Genomic DNA, 27104 nt, shown 5'->3' with positions numbered 1-27104 from the left:
CCTCCATTGTTCCCTCCTTCCTGTCTCACTCTCATGTCCTCTTGTCTTTGGATAACAGAAGCCTGTTTATAAAGGGGAAACCGGGCCATCGCTAGTTGTTTTCTATAACCTATTATCTCCCTGTACAATGTTTCAGACAATGCTGTATGTTGCCTCAAGTATTAATTTCAACCATTTGAAAGCGAAACGGAGAACTAGGCCAACACTCGAGTACAATGGTACAGGATCCATGGAGCGTGTTTGACAATGTTGTGTTGAAGCGATTGAGCATGGGTGGGTGTGTCAGCTGGGTCACCTGTCCGTTAGCATGTAGGCATGTGTTTGTAGAGGAGCCTGTAACTTGTAAGACATGTTTGTTTGGCATTTCAAGTCCACCCAGTCATTTGCAGCTAGATGCTAACAGTTGCCACAAGGCGTGTCTTTTTGGCTCCGAACAAGATTTTGTTCCTGAATCCTCCTTACGTTAGGGAAAAAAACGAGCACATGCCAAAGCATGAACACACAGGCTCAAAATAGACATGCACGCCTCCACACACAGACAAACACATACACACACATCTCAAGTCAAATGACGGCCATGACACTTAACTCAAACAGTCAGTCGATGTGAGAAATTTCTAGAGCACTTCTGTGGTTTAAGAACAGTCCTGGCAGCCAGCACTGGCTGAGGTAGAAAAGGCTGAAACAGGGAGGAAAAACAGCTCTCAGGAGGAATCTGAGGATTGTGTTTCGCTGTTCCAATATCCCTGTCATGGAGGGAGGATTAGCTTTTCATTTTTTAGTATCTGTTGGGGATTAATTTACAGTGGCAGCCAGTAACTGAAGCCTCACTGTAACACGCGTCTCTATACAAGGTGTCTGTGCGTGTGAAAGGCGACGCTCGCTTGTTGGCTCGTGTTTACTCGAGCGCTCACAGGGCGAGTGGGAGCAGTTGACCTCCTGCAGCAGGGAAGGGGTTAAGCGTCAGGAATGATTGAGGTGTTGGTCGCACGCAGGCTGCTCAGAGGACCGCTGCTGCAGATTTTCTCTCTTTCTTTACACTTTCCATTTCCCTCGCTCTCCTGCCCTCTGGATTCTTATTTTTGTCCTCGCTCTGTCTTTTTTCACACTCCTCTCCTCCTCCTCTTTCCTTTCTTCTTGCAGCTGACTTCCTTTTCTCTTCACTGACTGTTGGTTTGTTTTGCAGACCAATATAGCCACTTTCATTGTGCATAGGGAGATGAATAATGGTTTGTTTTGGAATCTTGCAGTATAACCCAGTACATGATCACTATTTCATGTAACTGAACCTGTGAGAATGCAAAATGGGTTCAGAAATGGAGAGCTGCTGCTGATATACATTTATCCTCCAGTAAGGCTCTATCTTCCTTTCTGCACCCTGCATGTCTCTGCTTATCTGCCTCTCTCTTCACTTCTCATTCTTTACAACCCTCTCCCCTCTGTTTACCTCTTTCTTCCCTTCCTCCCTCCCTCACTCACTCTGTACCTTTGTTTCTCTTTCTCTCTGTGTCGCTGTGCTGTTAGGTGGGTGGGTAGAGGGGTAGCGGGGGATGTTGGAAGCAGCCTGACTCAGAAGGAAATGAACCCAATAAATCAAGCTCTTGTCCCTGTCTCCTCCCTTCCAGGACCTGCTGCCTAGCCCAGCTCTCTGCAGCTATGTGCATTTACACTGTTGTCCTCCTCACAACACCATCCCTAGTGAATGTCATGTTATTGTTTTTCCCATTTTAAAAAAAAAAAAAAAAAAAAAAAAAAATGATTTGATTGGTCCATGTGGGTTGAGGTGCATGTTGTGACCACTGGTATGTCCCCCCCGTACAAAGTTTTAATGATAGTGATGGAAATTATGTTAATATGAGAGATGTTGAGGGAAAAGTGTTATTGGAGCTCTCCTAAAAACAAACTCAACGCTAATATTAGTGTTATAGAGAGATAATTAAGTATCTGCCTCTTAAAATACCACATTATTGCAGGTCACAGGCCAACTTTCTGCTAAGAGCGCACGTTCGGCCAACTAAAATTTGAAGGCGAACGACAAACTTGTTATGAACTAACTGGCTATTTTCCTCAATGTTTTAGCATCTTGTCCACATGCAGACTGTTTTAGTTCACTAAGTAGAGATGTTCCAATACCATTTTTCCCTCCTAAAACCTGAACGTCGCTGCTGGGAAGTAGCATGGCCCTGTTTGTTCTTGCCAATGCCAGCATTTTTCGGCAGCATCAGAGGCATTTCCGATACTGATATCGTGTCGGAACAACCTTAGTCCTAAGGTGCAGATTCCAGTTTCTGTGTATCTGTGTGCACATGTAATGTTAAATGTACCTGTTCATGTAAAACGGAGCTTTTGGGAAACGATGACATTCACCTCAATTCACACATGCGCCTGAAACAACATCAATGGCTAACTACTGGTTAGCTTATGTTTGGTTAGCTGCTACATTTGGCACATGTGTTAAATAATTATGGACAAATAAAAAATTAGCTGCTGTTGTTGTTTGCATTAGTCCCATCCCAACTTGTCAAACACTGACATTTTGGGATTGCAGGCCAGGTCTGACATGACCTGCAATCCCAAAGCATCAAATTTGATGAGTTGGGAAGGACACTCAAAAATCTACTTTCTTACAAAGTGGACCTTAAAGTTATCACAGTCAAAGGAAAATAAGATCACTAGGCATGCTCAGAATGTTCTTCTCTGGTCTCAACGGAAAGTTAACATCGGGTCAGCAAATCATCTTAAGTATGAACAGCGAAAACCACTCTATTGTGTCTCTAAATGCATTCATCTGCCCCGGGCTTTTTATATATCGTGTTACAGCTTTGAATAAACAGTGGGTTAATTAGGCTTTTTTGACACTGAGCACAAGAAGAGGAGGTCAAGGTGAAAACAAATCTGTGCAGATTAATTTGTCTTGTGAGAGTTGTGGCACTACCGGCAGTGAACAGCAATATGCAAGTTCTGAATTGGATTGAGATGTGGAGTCTAGCTTATTCACCCCAGGACAGCAAGGGTGCTCCGACTGACCAGGCACCAATGGTTATCAGCCGATATACGTTGTGAAAAATGTATTTGGTGGTCTCTATAGAGCCCGATCAGAAGAGCCGATCAGATAAACACAGGAGACAGTTTCTCTATGCGCTGCTCAAATGTCACAGCCACACACATCACAGGACTGTGCTGCTTACTGGCTGCTAACAGCTAACTTACTTCCCTCCTGCCAATAGCAATAGTGCCCTATTGGTTTAACCAGCGCAACATATTAGCAAGGTCCTGCCAGTAAGCCGGTTGTGACTGAGGGGATAGATGGACTGATACCGTGGAACAATTCTTGTAACGTTAGGTCTCGCGTTGAGTGGCCAGCCAGTGATTATAACTAGAGGACGCGCTCCGCTGGAGTCAGAAGTCGGTTCAATTTATCATTTGAGATTGTCTGTTTGTGATAAGCATATTTTCTGATGCCTGTGTGGGAGGACAAAGCAATGCTGGTTGTTTCAAGCCTTGCAGCATGAGAGCTGACTAAGCTGACGGCTAACAGGTGACTGAGCTAATGGCTTACAGCGAAGGCGCACAGCGGGACAGAGTTTCTGTTCAGAGGAACATTAAGTGTTAAACAGGGAACTGCAGTTTAATGTGACAACACAACAAGTTAACACTAAATAAATGTACTGAAGTAGACTACTTTTGCTGATTACAGTTGACTTTGAGTTTGGAGTTACAGACACTTTACATCAGTGTACATTTTACCAACCTTCTGTCAAAGATGAATGTAAACATATGCAAATAGTGACAAGGTGGGCGAGTACTGGCTTCAGGTCACAAATACATCACTACAAAGACTGGGACAACTGAGACTGAGACGCATCATTTTTTAATGCCACCAAACTAAACTATGCCACTAATAACTAACAACTTTAGATGACAAGAAAGTAAAGAAACGTCCTTTCGATCGCTGATCAGCAATTTGAATTGTCTGGTACTGCTTCCAGCAATCGGTGATTGGCCCCCGGAATCCCTGATCGGAGCACCCTTACAGGGCATTGTTGTTTTTAAGCTTTATGTGCCTGCTGGAAAACAGCAGCCCATGGTTCTCATTTATAAAACATTGCATAGGATCTATACTAAAAGTGTACCTGTGCCCAAAAAAATGACATGGGCCAAAAAATAATCACATCTATAAAACCTGGCGAATGCCCAACAATACGCGACTTCCTTTTTATAGATCCCAAATCAACCTGGAAATGTGCGCACATGGATCCGCCTCATATATTGCCCTCTCCACACCCACATTCAACCATCAGTGGTCAGTGCCTCATGAATGTTAATTCCTGGAAATTAGCCGCTGATCGATGGTTCTTTACAGTGAATCATGGCCAAAATGAGAGACGAAGAAAATACACATTCCAGGCACAGAGAACAAGGTGTTGGTTGGTGAGGTGGAGGTTACAAAACATATATTGTATACGATCATTCACATTGTCCTCTAGTACATGTGGCACCGCAGTATTTATATGTTTACAGTGATCAGACTGACTGTTCCATTTGCCAAAATGATTTCAGTGTTATAATTTTTTCAGTGTTATCCTCCACCCTAGGATATCAATTGAAAGTGGAAGTTTGACACGTGAACACAAATTATTTATTTATTGAAGTTTAGTTCCGGTGAACGTGGCCTGCATTATTGTTATGATATGGAGTGTCACTGGCTTTATTTCCACGTGTTCTTAATTTACACAATTCGCATGTGCTGGTTGTGAAGATGCACCTGGTGAGGTGACTGCAGAAGGCTGTGTGTGGCAGCCACGGCGCTGTCTCCAGTGTGCTTTGTGTGGCATGATAGCACAGTCGATGGTGTTCACTGCAGCGATTGTACGCACAACTATGTCGTAATTATCGTAACTATGTTAGATGTGTACAGTGTTCATTCTTTGATGGTATCTGATGTCATCTTGGATTTCTAAAACCGATAATGATAATTTCATTATCAAACAGTCCAGCCCTCTCCGCTGCGCTCTGGGGGTGGGAATGTGATGATGAGACAGCGCTGAGGAAATATGGTTTCAGATTTCAGTTGGCTGATATCTTATATTTAAAAGGTGTTTATGGAATAGTTATACTTCACTACATGTGCAAGTACACATGACACCTCTGGTTTGAATGTTTATGTTAACGTAGATCTATCATTAATGTTTGATATGATGTGAAATCAATTGAAATGTATCATTATGCACAGAATAATAATGCGTCTCACATTTAATTTCTACAATCTGCTTCAATTCGCCACCTCACCGTTCGCATGGGTCAGGGTTTTTCTTACAGGTGCACACATTCTCCCATCAAGTTTGTCCTTACAGATCACAACTTTTGCGTGGGAAGTGGCATACGCCTCTTTCAGGCCCCATTTTTTGCGTACACAATGTTTATAAATGAGACCCCAGATGTCATGTGAGTGGCTTTGTCTTTGCTGCTCTACCATAAAGCTGAGAATGTGGAAACAGTCGGGCAGCAGATGTCCTTTGCACAGTGTCTGCTAGGGCTGCCGGATATATTGTTTCAGCGTCAAAATAGATGTGGCAATAGTCATATCGCAGGAAATGAATGAACTCAACTTTGCTACATGCTACAACTTTTTCCCTGCTTAATACGGAAAGAAAACGCACATAGCTATTCTACGAAAGAATTCTGTCTGATATAAGATAATTGACTCTGATTTGCAGCCCTTGTGCCTGCCGTTTCCACCATAGAGCCCTTTAGCTCCTTCAGAGTGGCGATCACTTGTGCCCTTCTCACACAGAGGACAGCTTGCTCTCGGCAGCCTGTGCCACAGTTACATGTTTCTCCAGTGAACACACTGTGCTTATAGAGGATATTCTGTGCCTTGGAAATGTTCTTATACTTTTCTCTTGATTGGCACTGTTGACCTCAGATTTGTTTGGTAGAATGATTCTTTGGCTTCATGACGTGGTTTTTGTAACAACATTGACTTTGCATCGGTTGAACTTTCCAGATGCAAGTTTATTTAAATTTAATTTACTCTTCTCACCTTGATTACACACAGATGTGCTTCATTCAACGCAGGGTGACTTCTACAACCCATGTTCCAAAAAAGCTGAGGCGTTGTGTTAAACGTGAATAAAATCAGAATGCAGTCATTTGCAAATGAACTGTGTTAACCTTCAGCGGGTTTAAGTGTTCCTGAGCACATGTTGTAATATCCTTTACACAATCATGTGATTCACAAAGTGGTGAACCTCAACAACTGAGCCTTTCGAGGATGCCCCTTTCATACCCAAACATGATACATCACCTGTTACCAATGAACCTGTTTACCTGTGGAATGTTCCAAACAGGTGTTTTTGGACTTTCCCAGTCTTTTGTTGCCCCTGTCCCATCTTATTATGTTTTGCGGCATTAAATTCAGAATAAGCACATATTTATAAAGATAAATGAAGTGGATGAGGGAAAACATTAAATAATGGTGTCTTTGTACTGTTTTCAGTTGAGTATGTCTAAAAGGGCTCGCAAATTATCACACTCTGTTTAATGTTTTACACAGCGTATCTTTTTTTGGAATCAGGGTTGTACAAACAACTGGCTGTACCAGTGATGATATTAGCAGCTGGTTACCTGAGCTGTTGATGATTTTATGCTTTAAATTTGCATCAATTTTAAAGAGATCTGTTTTGTTTTCAATCTCAATTCCACCCACTGTTGTTAAACAAAATATGATAAGAAAAGGTCATCGTACACTATCACAGATTGTAAAAACACAATCCTGGCATGTGATGCTACTGAAATTCATTTGTATACAGCACCTTTATGCGAGTTGTAAATATCACAATATGAAGATTTTTCTGGTTAAATTGTGACTATAATACAAATTTGACTTGTATCTGCTGGATGCTGCTCAGCAGTAAAGAGAATGTGTTGCTGTCACTGCGGTGTACTCTGTGGTAGCAGTGAGCTACCACTTCCCCCTCAGGGCTCCAGCAACTTTCAAGGAGAGTCACCCCACGGCCCCTCCCTCCTGTGTTAGTGCCTGTGTGAAGTGCACCTGCAGTGCTTCGGGGATGTGATTTTTCAGCTTTATTGGACACACAAGTCCTATTTGATGTCTAACATCATGTTTAGTGTTATCCTGCCTTTTGTTTTCCCGGACACAAACCTGGCTTAGGTTTGTGCTTGTGTGCGTATCAGGTTAATGTGTTTGTTTTCTGTCTTGAGTACACACCTGCTGACATGGATTGTGTTTTTCGGAGACACACTAAAAGATTTATGCAGCCCCAGAACTGAATGTCTGATGGCATGTTTCACAGTAAGTGTCAAAATAGGACACGGTGCAGTGGAATTAAACTCCTCAGCCAGTACAACCAAAGGAACCGAGCTACAGCGTTTGATCAAACAACACAGGAGTCAGCAGAGACACTGACACACGATGGCAGCCTCTAACATGACATGTCACATACATTATGCAAGCTTGCTCATCTCAGAAGCTCTCATGCTCTTCATTATCCTAAACTCTCTATTCACAGATCCACATGCTGTATGGTGTCATTGTAATACACACAGCCACAGTCAGCCACTGTGGCAGGACACACAAGGCCACTTTGTTGTTTTCATTTGTCCAATTAAGCTGTTAAGTTGACTGACAGTCTCAACTTTCTCTCCCCTCTCCTGTGTCCCCCTCTCCCGTCTGCTCTGTCCGTCTGCCAGCCGGTGGCAGAGCCCATCCCCATCTGCAGCTTCTGTTTGGGGACCAAGGAGCAGAATCGCGATAAGAGGCCGGAGGAACTCATCTCCTGCGCCGACTGTGGCAATAGTGGTGAGTGCTGCTTTGTAACCAGTAAGACCTTTAAAAACACCTTAGCACCTGTTTCAGTCTACGACTTGGTTAAACTTCAATAGCTTTGTGATGGAAACAAGCACAGAGGAAGAAGAAGTAGCACAGATTGGTTAAAATAAATACAATCTCAAATCTTTGTGTCTGGTAATTTCTACTACAGGCAGTTGATAAGGCACAATGATAAGCACACATCCTGGAGGTGTAAAAAGTTTGCTATAAGTGTAATATTATGAAGCTGCACACTCTTTTTTCTACATTGTGCTCACACACACTTCACTTCATCTCCTATTGTTTTTACTTAGACTTCATTTGCTTTCAATGATTACACTTCAGCTGACACTTGCATCTCAATTTATCCCTTTACCCCTCACACAATTTGAATTCCTCTCAGCACTTTAACTTCAACTGATACTTGAAGTTTTTGTGCTGGAAGCAAATTTACACTTTCACTGCCTTTTGAACTTTTTTCACTAATTGCATTTAAGCTGCCAACTTTTTTGTATTTCAGCCATTTCAGATTGTTCAAATTCTATTTCTTTAGCTGCAAGAAATGTAGTCTATGTTCACCTGTGCCCTTTTTTGGCTCAGGATGCCATACTAAAACTTGATGAACACAGAGGTTCAATACACAGATACTGTCTCTGGTCTATGTTTTCGGAAAAATCTCCTTTTCTCTAGCAGAAGTTGTAATACTCTCACTGAGGCCTGACATTGCTTCCTGAAAGCAGAGCAGAGATTTTGTTGCTCCTCTCTCTTTCCTCAGTGGGTTTCTGTCCCAGACGATGCCGCCTTGTTTGCTAGTCTTCAAACAGAGCAAAAGCATTGCTCTGACAGATTGTCATTTATGTTTGAACACTCTTTATGCAGCCAGGTTTGATTCAGTGAGGGCTTTCAGTTCCAAAAGGAGCTTCTTTTTTCTCCTCCTACAATGATGCAAGTGGGTCACGGCTGTCAGTCAGCAGCGACAAAAAAAAGCCTGTGACGTTGACGCACTTGTTTGTGTATGCGTGTCTATCTACCTGCAGGCCACCCGTCCTGTCTCAAGTTCTCCCCAGAGCTCACAGCGCGAGTCAAGGCTCTGTGGTGGCAGTGCATCGAATGCAAGACTTGCAGCAGCTGTCAAGATCAAGGAAAGAATGCGGTGAGTGGATGAGCGAATATGGCGGACTGGCAGCCTAACAGTGTCTGTGAACGCTCTCTTCTCTGCTTAAGTGCCAGATAGAGATGCTGATAGACATATCTGTGGTCCTGGGATTGAGCTATTTTAGTCAGCCTCGGCATGATTTTACTCTTTTCTCTTACTTGTCAAGTGAGGAATCATTGTTATTCAAGTGTTTGTATGGAGATTTAACAGTGAGACAAAATTCCCAGCATACTGCCATCTATGAGGACGGAGAATAAAATGGAAGCAAAGAAGTCGTTCAAACTAGCCATGATGGATGTTTTCATAGTGTAATTAGACTTTAATTGTTAAATTCACAGTAATAAAATATTTGAATGCATTTTTATATGGAAAGCTTTTGATATGGAAAGCGCATCAAAATTGGCTCAAACACACTTGGCCCAATAGTGGTGTAGCTTTCAAGTTGTTTTATCAGATCCAATGCTTCACTGTTGAATTAAGTCAGTGCCACATAATGATGCAATGTCTGCATTTGATAGTATCACAAGTACCAAAGCTAAAAAAAACAAACAAAAAAACTGTTCTTCAATCAGACAATCAGACTGTTAAAAAAAAAAAAAAACACAATTGTGAACCATGATATCCAAAGAGGTAACAAGTTTCTAAGTGTAAAATTGTGTTGGTATTGTGGCAACCTTCCTGTTGAATCGGCTCATGGGGACAGACCTTGTCTGAAAAGCATCTAAAGACTTTGATAATAATCGATACTTGTGTGTGTTCTGCACAGGACAACATGTTGTTCTGTGACTCCTGTGACCGGGGCTTCCACATGGAGTGCTGTGATCCTCCCCTTACGCGGATGCCAAAAGGTAAATGAATAGAACTGCCCTTTTAACTCATCACCGACCTCTTCATTAACCATTTACAGCCCACATGAAGTCAACTTGTATAGGCTCATACATTACTATAAATGACACTGTAGTCGCACTAAACGACTTCTTATGCTGTTGCTTCTAACTCTAATAGAGCACCTAATGCCTCATCATTAAGTGCTAATGTATTCGATACGTCCCAGAGCATGTTGGTATCTGTGCTAAAGCCTGTCTTGTCTAATCCACCTCAGTGTAAGTGAAGCTGTGCTTTTTCTCTCCCTCTCTCCCAGGCATGTGGATTTGTCAAATCTGCCAACCCAGGAAAAAGGGAAAGAAGCTTCTACATGAAAAGGCAGCACAAATCAAACGGCGCTACAACGCACCGCTGGGGCGGCCCAAGAACAGGTAAAGAACTGCCTTCAGCTAATGGCGTCTTCTTCAATGTCAGCGCAGAGGAGAGGCACAGCAAGATGCCATGTTTCTGCCTCACCAGAGTGCAGACGAGCTGCACAACGCTACAACGCTACAACGCCTACTCTCCAGAATGAGCTTACAGCTATTTTATCTTGTTTTAGTGTTTCTCCTCTCTTTTAGAAATATCTATATATAACAACATAGTGTAGGCTCAGTTGTGGTCCCATAAGCAGAGCTGTATTACCTCCTGACACAGTCTTAACCAAACTCCTCACTTCCTCCGCAGGCCGGGGCGGCCCTTTAAGAAGCTGGGCGGGCGTGGTCGGCGGAAGCGCTCGGCCTCAGCCAACTCATCCTCCAGCTCATCGTGCGAGGGTTACCCAGGTGACGACAGACTGCTTTTTTCGCTGCGAGATGACGACGACCTGTCCCAGAGCGGCCTGCGGTTCAACAACAAGACCAAGGGCCTCATTGACGCCCTCACAAAGTTCTTCACACCGTCGCCTGAGGGCCGCAAGGCACGGCAGGAAGTTGTGGACTACTCTGAGCAGTGCCGCATCCGAAAGAAGGCCCATCGCAAAGGAGAAGGAGATGACAGAGGGGGTGAGGATTGTTCTGCTTTTGCACACATCACTTCACTGACACTGGAGATAAAACTGATGAAGGGTTTTTTTTATCTTAAATGTAAGTATTTAATTTCCATGAAAAGTTGGCAGTGTAAAATATGTTGAAAGTCTGTGTATTTGACATAGATCATGAATAGCTTTTGAACAGCAACTTAAGCTATGTATATAGCAACAGCTTAGCTTTTAACATCTCACAAGCTTCTACAACCTAAATTGGCATTAGTTGCACCTTAATGAGCCATCAGCATCATTGCATGATAAACATGGTGTATCTACATGCATACTTTCCAAGTGCTTTTGTCAGACCCAATTAGAGGTTGTCAGCTAGATGGTTAACAAACAGACTCTGTACAACCAGCTATGATGCAGAGACTGCGCTTCAGTGTCCCATTTTAAAACTGATCCAGCCTTGATCTTACGCATTGATTTGTCATTTTAGGCCAGCGAAAACTGTTGCTTATGCATCAAAAGAAATTGCTCTGTAATATGAAGTGGCCTCCTGCAGTTTAATTTCCTCTGAAAATTCAGGGGCCACACATGCACACACACACACAGGCACGCACAGAGTCTTAAGTACAGCACAGAAGAAGACAATAACTGTGATAGAGCATAGGCATGATGAACGTTCATTTCAAATTGTTGGCACAATTGTCTGGGTTTGACCCACTTTGAAGATTTTGTTGTACAACCAGTTGGCAGCTTCATCCATGCAAAGTTTTCAAAAGACACAGAGTTGGAAAGTTTGGAAAATGCGTTTTTTCAACCGTTATGTTTTCAGTGTTAAGAATATGGTGAATTAGTGGTGTTGCAATATCACGATATTGATGATAACCGTGATATTAAGAAATGAAATATTGTTATCGTGTTAATGATAGACATAAGATCATGTCGTCTGAATAATCCAGCAAAGATGTTTGGCCTTGTCCATCATTTGTTGTTGAGCCCATCTGGTTGCCTTTTTGCTTGTAATTGAGTAGTTGGTGGTAATTCTTCTTTTCGTACACTTTCTTTTACAGTTATAGTTACGGACTCTCTCCACCTCCCTCTACTTGTATTTTGAGGGTTATTTATTTGCCAGAAGGAGACAAAACACACAGTAAACAAAGTTAAAGATGGATTTGATTGCTAGCACTTTTTTCCCCCAAAAATTCTATAGATATCGTGGCAATGTCGTTATCGTGAATTTGTTTGGCAGCGATAATCATGTAGTGTAAATCTCTCATTTAAATATTTTAAATGACACAACCGTATTTGTTGTCTCCTGGTGTTGAAATTAACAAGCATTCCATAATTGTGATCAAAACATATAATCAAGGTGAATATGAACAAGTGGTAAAATAAAATGTGACAAAATAAATTGATTGAACTTTTTTTTTCCATTGCATTTATGGTAACAATTTAGATGTGATGATAAAGGGTTGGAGAGTCTGGATATCTTTGGCTTAGGAACCTTGAAAGTGCTTGAATTTTAAAATAAGTAATGATTCAAAACCAGCAAATGTGTGTACAAAAACACATTGGTCACAGTGGTCACATTGGCATTTGTGGTAATATGATTTAAATTCAGCTTTACTTACATGTTTTGGGAAACATTCATGCAGCAAAAAAAAGTCAAATTCACTGGTTTACATGGAAGCCTAAACAATGGAAAATATTGTTTGATTATCAGGGTTAATTTAAAGAGAGCTGTTGATCATATAAAAATGTCTCAATGTCTGCCCGCTGTGGCACCATCGTAAAAAATCAATCAGCAGACATCTTGGCACCCCGTCTAGCAAGCTTCTTACTAGATTTGCATTAATGTCTACTGTGTTTCGACCCCCAGACAATCAAGATGGCAGCGACTGGCGTGATGAAGATGAAAAACTGCCTGGCCACGAGAACCTGACGGAAAAAGACATCGAACTGTTCAGACACATCCAGGAGCTGGCATTACAGGTACACAAACAAAATATGAGATATCTTTCTTTAAAATGTGGTGAATAAACAGACATGGGATGATAGGGAAGGAGGCGCAGAGGAGGGAGATGGCATCAGCCGGGGAGCCTGGGGGAAACCTGTGAGTCTGTGACTGGTGATATCATGTGAAGCCACAGCGTGCAGCGGTGGAGCTGGATTTCAATAGTGATGAGAATGTGGTCAGAGAGCAGAGTCAACAACAGCCAGGTTGTAAAGGATGAAGTCACTGGCTCAGACGAGGTCTGTAGGATGTAGGCACGTGTGGGGGTGGAAAAGTCAATGAGCTGTGAGAGCCCTTTATATTTCAGCACTGAGAGAAATTAATTTGCTGTGAAACAGCTGCCAGAATCAGCATGTATATTAAAATCATCTATTGTTATAGATGCAGGCCAGGACGGTGAGTGTAGGGATCAGTAAGGATCAAAGGTTTGGCTTTTAATGACCAGTAGATGCAAATAACAAGGGGTAAATGATGATGCTTCACTGCAGGGTGATTAGCGTATTGTGTTGTCACTGGAAATTTGCTTAAATTTCGCATTCTCCTTATGAATGATGGCAAACTCAGACACACAAAGTTCATGTTGGTGTCGAGGAACATCCTGTTTGATGGAGTTAACATTGAGCAGGGCAGCTGTAATGACAGGTCAGCCTCGCCAGTGTAGTAACACTAAGGCAGAGACGTAACATTAACAGCCCTTTTCATGCAGAGCAGCAGTAGATTGACCTGGGAGTGGTTTGTTTGGCCAGCAACATGGGAGTCATATAAAAATGCAATTCCAGATTCAGACAGGAATATCCACAGCAGTGTTTAAGCGCTGGATGTAGCAGAGTAGTAAGAGTTAATGATGTGTGAAAAGGGTCGGCGTTATTATCTAGGCTGGGTAGCAGTGGATTAGAGTACATGATTCTCATAAAAGACAGGCAGGGATGTGCAAACTGGTCTTGTAAAATTCTGACAGCTCCACTTAAAGCTCCATCATCGTGTAGCAGGCAGGCAGCTTAGTTTCTCTGACAATTTAGATGTAATAAGAAGGTGTATGGCTTTTGGTCACTGACTTTTTGAATTAATTATTTTAGCTTTAATGTTATCTTGTTTGTAAGATCCCCAGTTTTCTCCCTAGCTGCCACGCTATAGTGTAAGATCCCAGGCCAGTAGTCCCTGGTGTGTAATCTGTCTGCTAATCTCTTGTGTAGTAAACCAGGAATTGACCTTCCCTTTCTTTCTTCACCCCAACAGAAAGTCGGTGTGACGGGTCCACCTGACCCTCAGATGCGCTGTCCATCAGTCATCGAATTCGGCAAGTTTGAAATCCAGACGTGGTACTCATCTCCCTACCCACAGGAGTACAGCAGGTAAGCTAACGCACCATAATGAAGCACAAGAGCTTAATGTACTTAGCTCCCAGTCCTGCTCGTAGGCATAGAAATCACCAGCAGCGTAATTGAGCTCATTATAAGGTTGTTTACAGTACCACCTACTCTGGCACATAACCAGCCAGAGCCAGGGAGCTAATTTGATTCAGATTTCCTGAGGGCGTATTCATTTTTCATGTATGTGTATGTATGAAGCTGTTGAATAAAATCTGGTCTACTTGTTCTGCTTATCAAATCTGCTTTCATTGGGTATTTGGAAGTTGTATAACAGAACAATAATTAACATGCAAAAAGCTCACTGACCCCATCGGAGTAAAATGATTTTCATTGTTGATTCATTGGTCAATTTTTGCTATTAATCAATTTATCATTTATCATTTGGTCTATATAAAATATAGCGGAAACATGTCCTTAACAATTTCCAAGACCTTAGGTAACATATTTGTGGTTTTGTCCAAAACCCAAACAAATAACAAATAAATAATAACAAATAACAAATAATTATCGCACAAGAATAAGAAAACCAGAAAATATCCACGTCTGAGGAACTAGAGCCAGAAATGTTTTTGTACAAAAAATTCTGACAACTTATAAATTAATGGACTTTTAATTGACTTATTATAATATTATATATTTCTTATATATTTTTATATATTGTCCCGTTCCAGACTACCCAAGCTCTACTTGTGTGAGTTCTGCCTGCGCTACATGAAGAGTCGCAGCATCCTCTACCAGCACATGAAGAAGTGCAACTGGTTCCACCCCCCTGCTAATGAGATCTACAGGAAGGAAGAGGTCTCTGTATTTGAGGTGAGGAGCTGTTCAGAAAAATGGACTGAATGATGATGATAGGTAATGAACTAATATAACTTACCTTTTAGAATTAGCCTATTTTTACCTATTTTATATTATTATTTTTATTAGTTTCTTTCTGTGGTCTGGTTTGGTACAGGACTGTGTTGTTGTGTTTTTCTATCATGGGGCTTTGTGTTGAAAAGTTGAAATTCAATAAACGTTGTCAGTAAAAGAAATGATGTGAGTGATGGTGGATGACACTGTAACAGAGAAAGATTAGACCCACAGCGAGCTACAGTCACATCCTTCACCAAAGACGCCTTTCTTCTTCTCTTCATCTCACCTCGAAAATTACACCTAATGTTGTCGCTCTGGCACACCTCCAACTACACACAGTTGTCAGTAAAGTATTCTATGATTTCCATAGACTTTAACCATGACCCACTATTTTTTTTTTAAGACTGTGGGAGATTAATTACATGCATGGGGCAACTTTATGAATATACAGTGTGTTGATCAGTCACATTCCTGATGGTGATTAATTGACAATATTCTTTTGTTTATGTCATCAGGGAGAAGTCAGTGTAATTATTAGAAGAATTCATAATTACCCATTTACAGCGGAGCAGTTCTTCTGGGTCTCGTAGCGCAGCGGCAATTTAATTCAGTGGATTGTTGTCTGCAGGCCAGGGCCACTGCAGCTCCTGTTTCCCTCGCTCTGCAGTCCATCGTCGCTCGGAGGAGAGCAGAGATAACTGGCGAGCTGCCAACCTGAACCTCCCTCCTTCTCTCTCTCTCCCTTTACAGCTCTTTGTTTCTCTCCTCCACCCTCTCGATCTACCGGGCTCTCCAGAGACACGGCTGAGATCATTGGCTGACACTAACTTCTACTCCATTCACCTTCACTTTGTTCCTGTTCTCTAACAGCAGCTTTAAGATGTACTCCTGGACATTAGAGTTTCTTTGGCTGAACTGTTGTCATTTGTGTTGTACTAATGTGTTTTCTCTCTAATCCCACAACAGGTTGATGGGAATGTGAGCACAATCTACTGTCAAAACCTGTGTCTGCTGGCCAAGCTGTTCCTGGACCACAAGACCCTCTACTACGATGTGGAGCCCTTCCTTTTCTACGTCCTGACCCAGAACGACGACAAAGGTTGCCACCTGGTCGGCTACTTCTCTAAGGTATGGCCATGATGCTCCCAGCCTCATCCCTGTGCTGGATGTCAGTTTGGAATTTTGTTTCACCATGCCGCCTTCATTTTTAACAAATACGCACTGTGATCTAGTGCTGCAAATAGCAATTCATTTCATTGTTGATTAATCTGGTGATTATTTTCTAAATTAGTTGTACAGTCTATAAAAAATTCAGTTTACTGTCATAAAGGAGGAAAGAAACCAGAGTATATTCACATTTAAGAACCTGGAATCAGAGAAATCTGATCATTCGATAGTTCATTGCGCTTCTACCTATCACCCTGCACAAACTTAGTACAACAACTACATGAACTGAAATGTAGAGGAAAATATATTCAAATGAACCGACATTGAAATGCATTGGCATCACCCCACACTGGAGCATTCCTACAAACATACAAATGCTCGTGTTGTGTCCCAGATAAACACTGGGTGCTGTGAGCTCCGTTGCCCCTCTGTGGAGTTTGCAGGCGCAGGTGCTCCCATTAACATGCCGCCTCACTGCCAAAACACAGCAGTTAGTGAGCGGACGCAGCATCATCAACACCCTGCTGTACACCCACACAGGCCTGCTCTGTGATGTAGTTTCCATGATTTGTTTTCTAATGGCGGGATGTGTCTGTGTCTTTTCCAGGAGAAGCACTGTCAACAGAAGTACAACGTATCATGCATCATGATTCTTCCACAGTACCAGCGCAAAGGCTATGGACGCTTTCTTATCGACTTCAGTAAGGGCTTCAGCCTTAAACAACACACACACTATTGACTCCTTTAAATAGACAAAATGCATGAGTTCAAAAAAAGAAAAATACTGTAGTGAACATATTTTCGGACTCATCGTGTCTGTTTCTTCCCTCCCTTTCTGCAGGCTACTTATTGTCCAAGCGTGAGGGCCAGCCAGGATCCCCAGAGAAGCCTCTGTCAGACCTTGGTCGGCTGTCCTACATGGCCTACTGGCGCAGCGTGGTGCTGGAGTGTCTCCATGAGGTCCGTGACCGGCAGATCACCATACGACTACTCAGCAAACTGACCGGGATCTGCCCGCAGGACATCACCACCACCCTGCACAGCCTCAACATGCTCGAGCAGCGAGGAGACAGGTCAGAGACGGGACCAGCATACACTCAAAACACACCACATTATTTAGTGCCTTATTAAATGGGTGAAGGACGCACTCCAGTGGTTCATACTGTAGTCTCAAACAACTCCTCCAGATTGCATCGTGTAACAGGTGCATTGGATGAGATTCTCAATTTGTTGTAGCTGCTTTATTATTTTCATCCTTATTTTCCCTCCTTTAGCATGCTATATAACATAGTATAGTGAAAGATGAAAGGAGGATCGGTGCTCAGTCACAAAGTATTAAAGGCTCTTGTGAAGCTTAACCCAAACGAAACAGAATATGGCCGGTAGCCAGGTTACACCTTGCGTGTAAACAAAGCCAGGTTTTAAATTAGGCTTTAGTGGGATCATTGCTCACATATTCGCTACGATAACCAGTGGATGCTGTCTGATGCATTTAAGCTCCACTGAACATCAATTTAGGTTAAGTGTCCTCCTGCTGCCTTAATTAATTGACTTATGTTTTAAACCCTGGTAACACTACCAACAGTAGGAAGCATGATCGGCCGTTGGCTAAGTGTATTGAGCACTGTTTCAATTTACATCAGTGGTTAAAGGGGCAATGTGTAAGAATGTTAGTTGAAAATTAACAAAAATTATCAACACAATGTGAATAAATGGCAGCAGTATCTACTGAAGTTAGCATGCTAACCAGCTAGCCCTGACTCGTCCTGGTCCAAAGCTCCTGTAGTAGCACTGTAAACACCAACACTCCCCTGGTCCAGTCCCAGTCCGAACTGCTAGCCGCACAGCTAGCTGAGCTAACTAGCTAAGGCAACTACTGTTGGCAGCAGTTAGCGGTAACTGCTGATATGCTGCTCCCTATTTGTTTTGAGTATGAATTTGATAGGTGGCCTGTTCTTGCATATTGCACCTTGAAGGGAATGTCAATGTCTGATAGTACTGACCTGTGAAACTGGTTAAATATTCAAAAACCGTAAGACAGAATTGGCGGCAGCACCAGAAAAAGTAGCAACATTTTACAGAATGTTTACATTCTGAGGCTTAAGTTTATAACAATACACATTGTCAATACTCCTAATGGAAGTAGGCACAGATATACATGTGCATGTACATGGCTATCTGCAGTCACACAAGTAACCATACACATAGCTAAAAACCCTTCACAAGCTTTGCAAGCTAACATGAACATAGGTATGGATGTACACATACATATTCTGACATACACAGTGTTATTCATGTGACTTCTCCATACTTGCATGTAGAAAGACATCCATACAGAGTGATAATGTTCCTGTTTTTCCTTGCTGTGGTTCTGTCAGGCTGGTTCTGGTGCGACGGGAGAAGCTGGTGGTGAGTCACATGACTCGTCTCAAGGCCCGGCCACGGCAGCTAGAGGTGGACCCCGAGTGTCTCCGCTGGACTCCCGTCATTGTAACCAACACCGTGGTCTCTGACGCCGAAGGAGATGATGACGATGATGAGGAAGATGAGGAACCAGAGGAAGACAAATGCAAGGAGGTAAATACGTTGAATTTATTTAAATTAGATAATAGATTGATCTCAAAGTTGCTGCTTAATAATTGATTGTATTTTACTTTATCTATAAATAGATCAAACCCAGTCACAAGGTTCCATCAATGTCCTGGCACATGCGCCAAGGGAAGAAGCGGGATGAGGACGATGAGGAGGAGGAAGAAGAAGAAGAGGAAGAGGAAAGAAAGGGCTTCCTGGGGTTTCCCATTAGCCAAAGCTCTCCAGCTCCCCCTCCTGTTCGCTGTCCACCCCCTGCCCCAGAACCAACGCGACCCCCTCCGCCGACAAATGGAGAACGCAGACCAAGGGGACGCCCACCCAAAAACTGGCCTTGGGGAAAGGTGAAAGACAGTGCACGGGTAGGACGGCCTCCTAAGATCCGCCCAGCTGAGGATGAAGACGATGAAGATGAGGAGAGAACAAGTGGAGGAAAAACCGCAGCCTCTGCCAGCAGCCCTCCCTCTCTTTTCTCCCTGGACAGACAAGCAGAGTCCACAGCCTTTCACTCACTTGACATGGCCAGGCACCCCTCCATAACCCCCAACCGAAGAGGGCGGCCCCCAAGGAAAAAGAGAGGCCCGAAGCCCAGACTGACTGAAGGGCCTGGAGAGGGGCTGGTTCAGCTTCCGGTGGTTTCCAGGTTAAATGAGCCTCCGCCTGTCAGGAAGAGCTGCTTCAGTGAGAGCAGTGAAGACGAGGAGGATGATGATGATGAAGACGATGACGAGAGGAGGGCATGCTCCCCACCCATCCTCACCAAGCCTGCCATGGGGCTCAAATGCAAGGTAAAGAAAACATGTTTAGGTTTACTGGTAAACTGAAATCAAGTTCAAAACTGAATTCAGATTGATTCATTGTCCTTCAGACAAAATATTCTGGAGTTTAATAATCAAAATAAATTGGCATTCAGTTGTATTTGGAACTGGATTTATGTCCATGCCCTGAACTGTACTATATTCTGGATCTCAGACTGTCTGGGTCCTTTAAATCCGTTCTTGTCATTTTAAACAAAATTTCAAAGGCACAACTAATTCCTCATCCTGTTTCTAGAAGCCACTGAGGAAGCGTCGCTTTCGCCAGCGCAGCCACCCTCACAGCAGCGTGGTGACAGAGACCATCTCTGAGACCACAGAGGTGTTGGATGAGCCCTTCGTAGACTCGGACTCAGAGAGACCTATGCCAAGGCTAGAGGAGGAGACGCCACTGGGACACCCACTGCACCGCTACCCCCCAGCCCGCTCTGCTCTGAGGTTGTCTGACCCAGCACCTAAAAGGGGCCGGCACTCCAACCTCACAGATTCAGAGGAAGACGGTGAGCAGACAGACTTTTGATGCCAAAATTGGCAAGACTTATTGTGATTATTAATTTGTGTGTGTCTTTATCTAACACTGACTTTTCTTCTTGCCACCTGTTAGAGTTAACACCTGTGCTGAAGCCTGTGGCTGCTCTGCCAGTAGCACCATCGGAGACCTTAACGTCCAACCCAGAGGTTCCAGTCAAGAAGAAGAAAGGCTGGCCCAAGGGAAAGAGCCGCAAACCGCTGCACTGGAAGAAGCGGGGACCTGGAAAACCTCCTAGTGGTGGGCCCAATCAGCCAGACAACCAGGCCCAAAGTGAGAATCCTCCACCCCCGAAAATCAAGATGAAGCCTGGTCGCAAGCCCCGGAGCTGGTATCTGCAGCGGGCCCAGGAGGAGGCAGAGAGGCAGGAGCAGGAAAGACATAGGCTGTTGGAGCAGCAGCTGGACAAAGATCCTCAGCTGCTCCAGACAGATGACCGCAAGCGAGTATCCAGAACCAACACTGACAACAAACAGAAAGACTCTGATGAAGAAGACGATTATCTCCCTAAGCCTGTCGAGCAGAAGGTGCCAAAGAGGCGAGGGAGACCGCCCAAGAACCGCGCCATCCGCCCGCCACCGCAGCCTGCGCCCAAACCACCTCCCACCTCTGAGCCAGAGGAGGAAGAGGACGAGGAGGAGGAGACTGAAAGAACCTGGGAGGAAGACAAACCCAGCCGTCCACCATCTCGCCCTCTGTTGTCCCCTTCTTCCTCCTCTTCCACTTCAGGGCCCCGGGCCCCACAGTCTCGGCCTCAGGACACAGATATGGGTGACAGGGAAGAAGACGATGACGATGAGGAGAGGGAGGAAGAGGAATGTGGCAGCATGGGCAGCGGTGGCGGTAGCATCAACAGGCGAGCAGCAGTCACGCCGGGCTCAGGAAGCAGGCGTAGTGAAGACCATGACGCAGACGACGAAGGTGACGGACACTTGGAGAACAAGAGCAACAGCAGCAACAACGGCAGTAAAAAGAGAAAAAGTCAGGACTCTGAAGATGAAGATGATGATGAAGATGAGGAGGAGGAGCCTGCCTCCCGTGCAAGCTCTCCTCCGGTCAAAGAAGAACCCCAAGGTGGAGAGGCTTTTTTAGACATGGAGAACAGCGTGGCCCGAGACTATGTAAGCAAGCAGGAGGAGGAAGAAGAGGAGGAGGAGGAGGGTGAGGAGGAGCTGCAGGAGACCAAATGTCGACCCTCCTCAGCTGACCCCCAGCAGGAGGAGAGGAGGCGCAGAGAGCAGGAGGAGTCTGCTGCAGCAGCTGCGGCAGTAGAAACAGTTACGGCCATGTCTGTTCCTTCTGAGCCCATGGAGCTCCAGCCTCTGCACCCGGACGACAAGGACGTCACGCTGTTGATGGAACCCCAACACACGCATCCACACTCTCACCCCCACCAGCACTCTGACTTCAAAGAGGAGCTTGGACACCACCACCCACACCACCCCCATCACCACTCCAATGAGCTGGACCTGGAGACTATGCAGGCCGTCCAGTCCCTGACACAGGGGGAAGCCCAGGACGAAGAGACTGAACCACAGTCACATCATGGGGCATACCAGGACTGTGAAGAGACCCTAGCTGCCTGCCGGACCCTGCAGAGCTATAGCCACACAGGGGAGGCCGAGGAGGAGGCGCTGGCCTTAGTGGAGGAGTGTGGGGCCTCCCAACACAGCAGTCCCCTGCCTAATCCCCCAGTGCCACCCCTGCCCAGTCAGTCTGTGCGCTCGGTGAACAGTCCGGGGTTGCCCTCGAACATCATGGACACAACACCAGCAGGGCAGAGGGGAGGGACGCCTGGCCCTACTGGAGCAGGGGGCAGTGGTGGAGGTGCTGGAGGTGGGTACACCCAGATCACGCCAGAGCATCCCAGCTCTCTATCAGCGCCCTCCCAGCAGAACATGGAGACGTCACCAATGATGGACGTGCCTTCTGTGTCTGACCACTCACAGCAGGTGGTGGACAGTGGCTTCAGTGACCTCGGCAGCATAGAGAGCACAACAGAGAACTACGACAACCCCAGCAGCTATGACTCCACCATGGGTGGAGGGGGCAACGGAACAGGGAATGGTGGGAACGGAGGGGGAATGTCAGCAGCTGTAGTCGCAGGAGCTTCCACAGCTTCCTCATCATCAGCCTCTTCTTCCTCAAGCTCAGCCACCCCGTCCTCTTCCTCCCAATCTAACAGCTGCTCCTTTGTACCGGCCCCCAGCCTCACATCTTCCACAGGAACTGGGGGATCCCAACTAGCAATGGGCAGCTGTAGCCTCATCCAGCAAACAGGACCCGGGCCCAACAGTGGACCAGGTGCCACTAATGTAGGCAGTGCTGTGCCCCAGCCCCCACCACCCCCACCGCCGTCCAACACCCCCAGCTGTGGCATCAAGTCTCCTCAGAGCTGTGGTGTGATCGAGAGGCCGCCCAGCACCAACCAGCAGCAACAGCAACAGCAGCAGCAGCAGTCCCAAAAAAAGGTTCCTCAGCAGCCTCCACAACAACAGCAACAAGCCCCCAACCCACAGCCTCCACCATCAGCCCCCCCACCGCCACCGCAGCAACAACAGCAGGCCCTGTCCCAGTGTAGCATGGGCAATGGCTTCGCCTCCACACCTATGATCATGGAGATCCCAGAGAGTGGAGGCGGAGGAGGGGGCCGCACCCTGTATGAGCGCATGGGTCAGGACTTTGGCACAGGGGGCTACCCCCAGCCATCAGCTACCTTCAGCTTGGCCAAACTTCAGCAGCTCACCAACACCATCATGGACCCCCACGCCATGCCCTACTCCCATTCAGCCTCTGTCACCTCCTATGCCACCAGTGTATCTCTCTCCAACCCTGGGCTGGCCCCGTCACCCCATACTCCCCTTCCGCAGGGTCAGCCCACTATGACCCCACCTCCTAACCTCAGCTCTGGCTCCATGAACCTGGGCTCCCTGCAGTTGCAATGCAACATGCCCACCACTAACATTGGTCTGGGACCTCCGCCGCACACACAGCGGCTACAGGGCCAGATGGCAGTCAAAGGCCATATTTCCATCCGGTCCAAAGCCACTCAGCAGCTGGCCCCAGCCCCACACCAGCAGCAGCTCTATGGCCGCAGCTCAGGGGCTGTGGCCATGCAGGGAACGCCGCGCACCTTGGCGGTGCAGCGCGGTATGATGCCAAACCTCATGCCTACGCCGGCACCGTACAATTCCATGAACATGACGCCCCTCAATGCTATGTCAGCTGGCTACCGCATGCCCCAGCCCATGATGAACAGCGGTTATCACGGCAATCCCCCTTACATGAATCAGCCAGCCCAGTACCCCATGCAGATGCAGATGGGTATGATGGGAGGACAGGGTTACCCGCAGCAGCCTATGCAGCCCAATCACCACGGCAACATGATGTACACTGGCCCCTCCCATCACAGCTATGCTGGTGTCCCAAAACAGTCACCTTACATGAGCAGATGAGCAGCCAAGAACTGAAAAAAGGAGACATGGGGCCAGAGCTGATACTCGCTGTACTCTAAATGTCCATTACTCCTGTTCACCCTCTCCAGTGCCACGGCAGGCACAAGTGAGTGGAGGTGATTGGAGACAGAGAGCGTCTTTGGGTTTCCTGTTTTTCTATGTTGTCATTTTGTCCCTTTTCATTTGGGCTCGTTTCCCCTCCCCCTCCCAGCTGGCTGTGAATGGGAGCAAATCGGTAGGATTCCGGGCTGTGGCGTGTACATGGACCTCGGCCATACCAATCTGCTGCAGGCCAGGCCTACACAGTCCTGTGTAATGTGGTTTCTCACAGGCCCAGGAGTCTCCTCCTCCTCATGATGCGCAGGAGGAGAGCAGGGGAGGACAGGAATGACGAGGAAGATGCACAGAGAAAGACAATACAGGAGTACCTTGCTTTGTCTGACTGCGAATGAAAAAACAGTGGTTAACTGAATATATTCAACCATGCACACAATCTTTTCATTGATATGGGAAGCCTTACCTTGAAAAAAGAGACAATGAAACATTGTAGGCGGACTCTTGTTTTGTTAAACATAATGTTGAATCCTATTTTTGTTGTCGTTGTTTTTGTTGATTGTTTTTTGAAATACTTGTGTGCAGTCCGACCTCTTATATGCTTTGGTCTTTATATGTGTGGCATTCTGAAATGGTGATACACCTTCTTGCTCTCTCAGAAATACCCAAACATCTCTGTGGCCACAGACAGCTTTTCACCCAGTTCCAGAAAAGCCGAAGAGTGCGGCCTACAGTGTTTGAGGTGTTGAGTGGTTTTTAGAGTCTCTGGCTTCCAGGATGGACGGTGTTGTACCAAAAACAGCAAAGACAGAGAAGAGAGGAGCGCATTACTGTCTTATTAAATGTCCATAAATGAAACAAGTAGCATTATTTTCCAGTTTGCCGCCACTCTGAAACGTTTAGATGTAAATATTCTGGTACTTCCCAATATCCAGCACACACACACACACACACACACACACACCAACACACACTGGCTAGCTGTCTCCAAATGGTGGCTAGCTTAGGAAACATTCAGCTGTTCTTGTCCACACTCCACTGACAGACGGTGTACTATGTCAGCCTTTTTTAGCAGTTTAGGGAATGCAGAACAAACAGTGGGATTTCCATTTAACTGCTTTAAGGAAAGTCAGTTAACTAGAGCTGACCTCCCCTCCTTAAGTGTTAGTGACCCAAAGAGGTCGAGGAGTCTGCTTTTGAATGGTGTATTTTTTCTGTATTTTGTTTATTATTATTATTTGTATTTTTCTTTTCTGCAAAATTCTGCACTCCCATTGGCTAGAAAAATGGCAGTAGACAGTTAGCCTTTCTAAAAGGTGTGCCTAAATGCCTGATCTAGTGCATGGTTTGGCCCTCACATAGAGGCACACTCATATGAAAGCAGGGTCGGAGGTGAGTAAGTGTTTGAGGTCCTGTTGGTAATGGCGTTCAACTGGCGGAGGGTGTAACGGTTGACCTTGTTGGTCCATGTACCAGTATTCAAAGTCAAAAGAGGAGTTTTCATTTTCTTACAGGCCTGACATTGCATACTTTATTTGTGTGTATTGTTCTGTTCTGTACTTATTTTTTGTTGTGTTTCTTTCTGAATTTTATCAGACTGGGCAGCTTTCTTTTATGACACAAGCTGACTCTTTTTGACTTTAGAAAACCTATTGTAGAGAAAATGTTTTTTCTATAATATAAAAGGAAACTCTGACATTGATATTGGTACTGTCATTTTTTTCACTTCTGTTTCAGGAAAAAAAACAATACATATTTTTTAGCTCGCCTCTTGGGTAATAATTACTAAGAAATTCAAAATTTAAAAAAATTACCACTCACTTTTAGTGACTTTAAGATGCCTTTAACCTCTCCATTCCATCTCATCTCTAGAGTTTTTCTATCTTTGTGTAGTATATTAATGCTATTTTAAACAAAAGGACTACAAATATCTAAAGGTCACTTGGCATTCTTTTCTTTTTTTTTTTACTTCTTGTGTGTGTATAGGATGACTTCCTTACATTTAAGAGGCATGTAAAAAGGAGCTCAGTATATTTCTGTCTGTTTATATCGCTTCCCTTTTTGTATCCTTTGTAATTGTACATGTTGCGTTGTATGCTAAGAGAGAGCGCAAAATAAAGAGAGGAGTGACAGCTGGGCACAGTGAAGGTTGATTTGCGCTCAGCAGCCTCAACTCTCTACTCTGTCCCTGTATGTATTTCCATTTATTCTGTTTTTTTTTCTTTCTTTCTTAGCAAGTACTTTCAAAGAACTCTGTACATTTTAACATAAAATGAAAATAAATTATGTTGAGCCATTCATGTTTTCCTTTCTTTAAGTCAGTTGTACAATTAAATCGTAGTAATCTAAAAGGGTAGAAGACGCTTTAATTATGCTAAATACCATACACGTTTTCTATGATAGTTTACCTTCTTGAATGAACTGAATATTTTTTTATTTAAATTGATATTTAAAGGTCTAGACAAATTGTCACAATCGTACATACAGCAGACAAGTTAGTGGTGTACTGCAGAACAAACTGTCAAGTTTATTCCCAACGGTGTTTATTTAAATGCAAAAACTTTATATCCTGAGTGTTCTTCATAACATTAAAGGGACACTATGTCGTTTTGGAGAAGAAATTCCAACTTGAAATTTGAATATTTACAATATTAATGAGGTAATAATACAAACTCAAAAATATTTATTTGTTCCATAACTGAATAAACAAGCTGTTAAAACAAAGCTGGACACTGTTTGAAGCTAGAAAGGTGGCAGGGTCCGCCAAATATAAACACAGTATGACAGTATGAAATTGTGTTGTCCTTTAAGATCAGTTTGTTTATTCAGTCATGAAAACAAAGAGAGTTTGTTTATTTATTTTGTTTAGCCATTTAAAAAAAAAACAGTGAATGAAGATCTTTCTCTTCTGATTGAAATTTCTTCCCCAAAGCTACATAGTGCACCTTTTAAAGGTGCAATGAGCAATTCTGAACAGTTCCCAGCAGGATTGTGACTCAACAGTCTACTAACTTTCTCCAGAAGTGCTCAGTGCACCTTTAAAGGGGCTCTGTGGAACGTCTGTGTTGTGCCTGAAGCCAGTCGTACGTTTATGTTAGTGGACCAACGTTTGCCACAAAACTCCACAGTCCCAACAGCATTAAACAATACTAATTTTAAATAAAAACTATAACAAATCATCCACAGGCTTGTATAGACAACTGAGAGAGACGGGGGAAGGTCTCATTTTTTACATCTCATTACAATCTGCTCACACACGGCAAACAGTAAATAATACATGCAAATTGCTACAAATTTTTGAATAGAGCCCATTTAATACTCATGACTAAATAAGCGACAAACCAAGTGTGAAAAAAAAATCATCTTGGGTATTAATTTTCTATGATTCTGCAACTTAAAAACTGGACTAACTTTGTTTCATCAGAACTATGT

General features: G+C 44.3%; 1 protein-coding gene across 1 annotated transcript in view; it reads left to right on the top strand.

The window, feature by feature from the left end:
* Window positions 1-25970, top strand: part of kat6a (K(lysine) acetyltransferase 6A) — a 34785-nt gene extending 8815 nt beyond the window's left edge. The window contains exons 3-17 of the mRNA XM_073465861.1: window positions 7714-7822; window positions 8869-8984; window positions 9754-9835; window positions 10129-10243; window positions 10539-10855; window positions 12704-12816; window positions 14075-14190; window positions 14880-15021; window positions 16030-16191; window positions 16838-16931; window positions 17072-17303; window positions 18609-18807; window positions 18900-19607; window positions 19873-20134; window positions 20239-25970. Of these exons, the coding sequence (XP_073321962.1) occupies window positions 7714-7822; window positions 8869-8984; window positions 9754-9835; window positions 10129-10243; window positions 10539-10855; window positions 12704-12816; window positions 14075-14190; window positions 14880-15021; window positions 16030-16191; window positions 16838-16931; window positions 17072-17303; window positions 18609-18807; window positions 18900-19607; window positions 19873-20134; window positions 20239-23618 (6147 nt within the window). The 3' untranslated portion in view covers window positions 23619-25970. The remainder of the gene's footprint in view (window positions 1-7713; window positions 7823-8868; window positions 8985-9753; window positions 9836-10128; window positions 10244-10538; window positions 10856-12703; window positions 12817-14074; window positions 14191-14879; window positions 15022-16029; window positions 16192-16837; window positions 16932-17071; window positions 17304-18608; window positions 18808-18899; window positions 19608-19872; window positions 20135-20238) is intronic.
* Window positions 25971-27104: the final 1134 nt, after the last annotated feature.

The sequence above is a fragment of the Pagrus major genome, chromosome 5, assembly GCF_040436345.1.
Source record: "Pagrus major chromosome 5, Pma_NU_1.0".
In the NCBI taxonomy this organism is placed as follows: Eukaryota; Metazoa; Chordata; class Actinopteri; order Spariformes; family Sparidae; genus Pagrus; species Pagrus major.
Note: the sequence above shows the minus strand (reverse complement) of the source record. Positions and strands in the feature narration are given on the sequence as shown.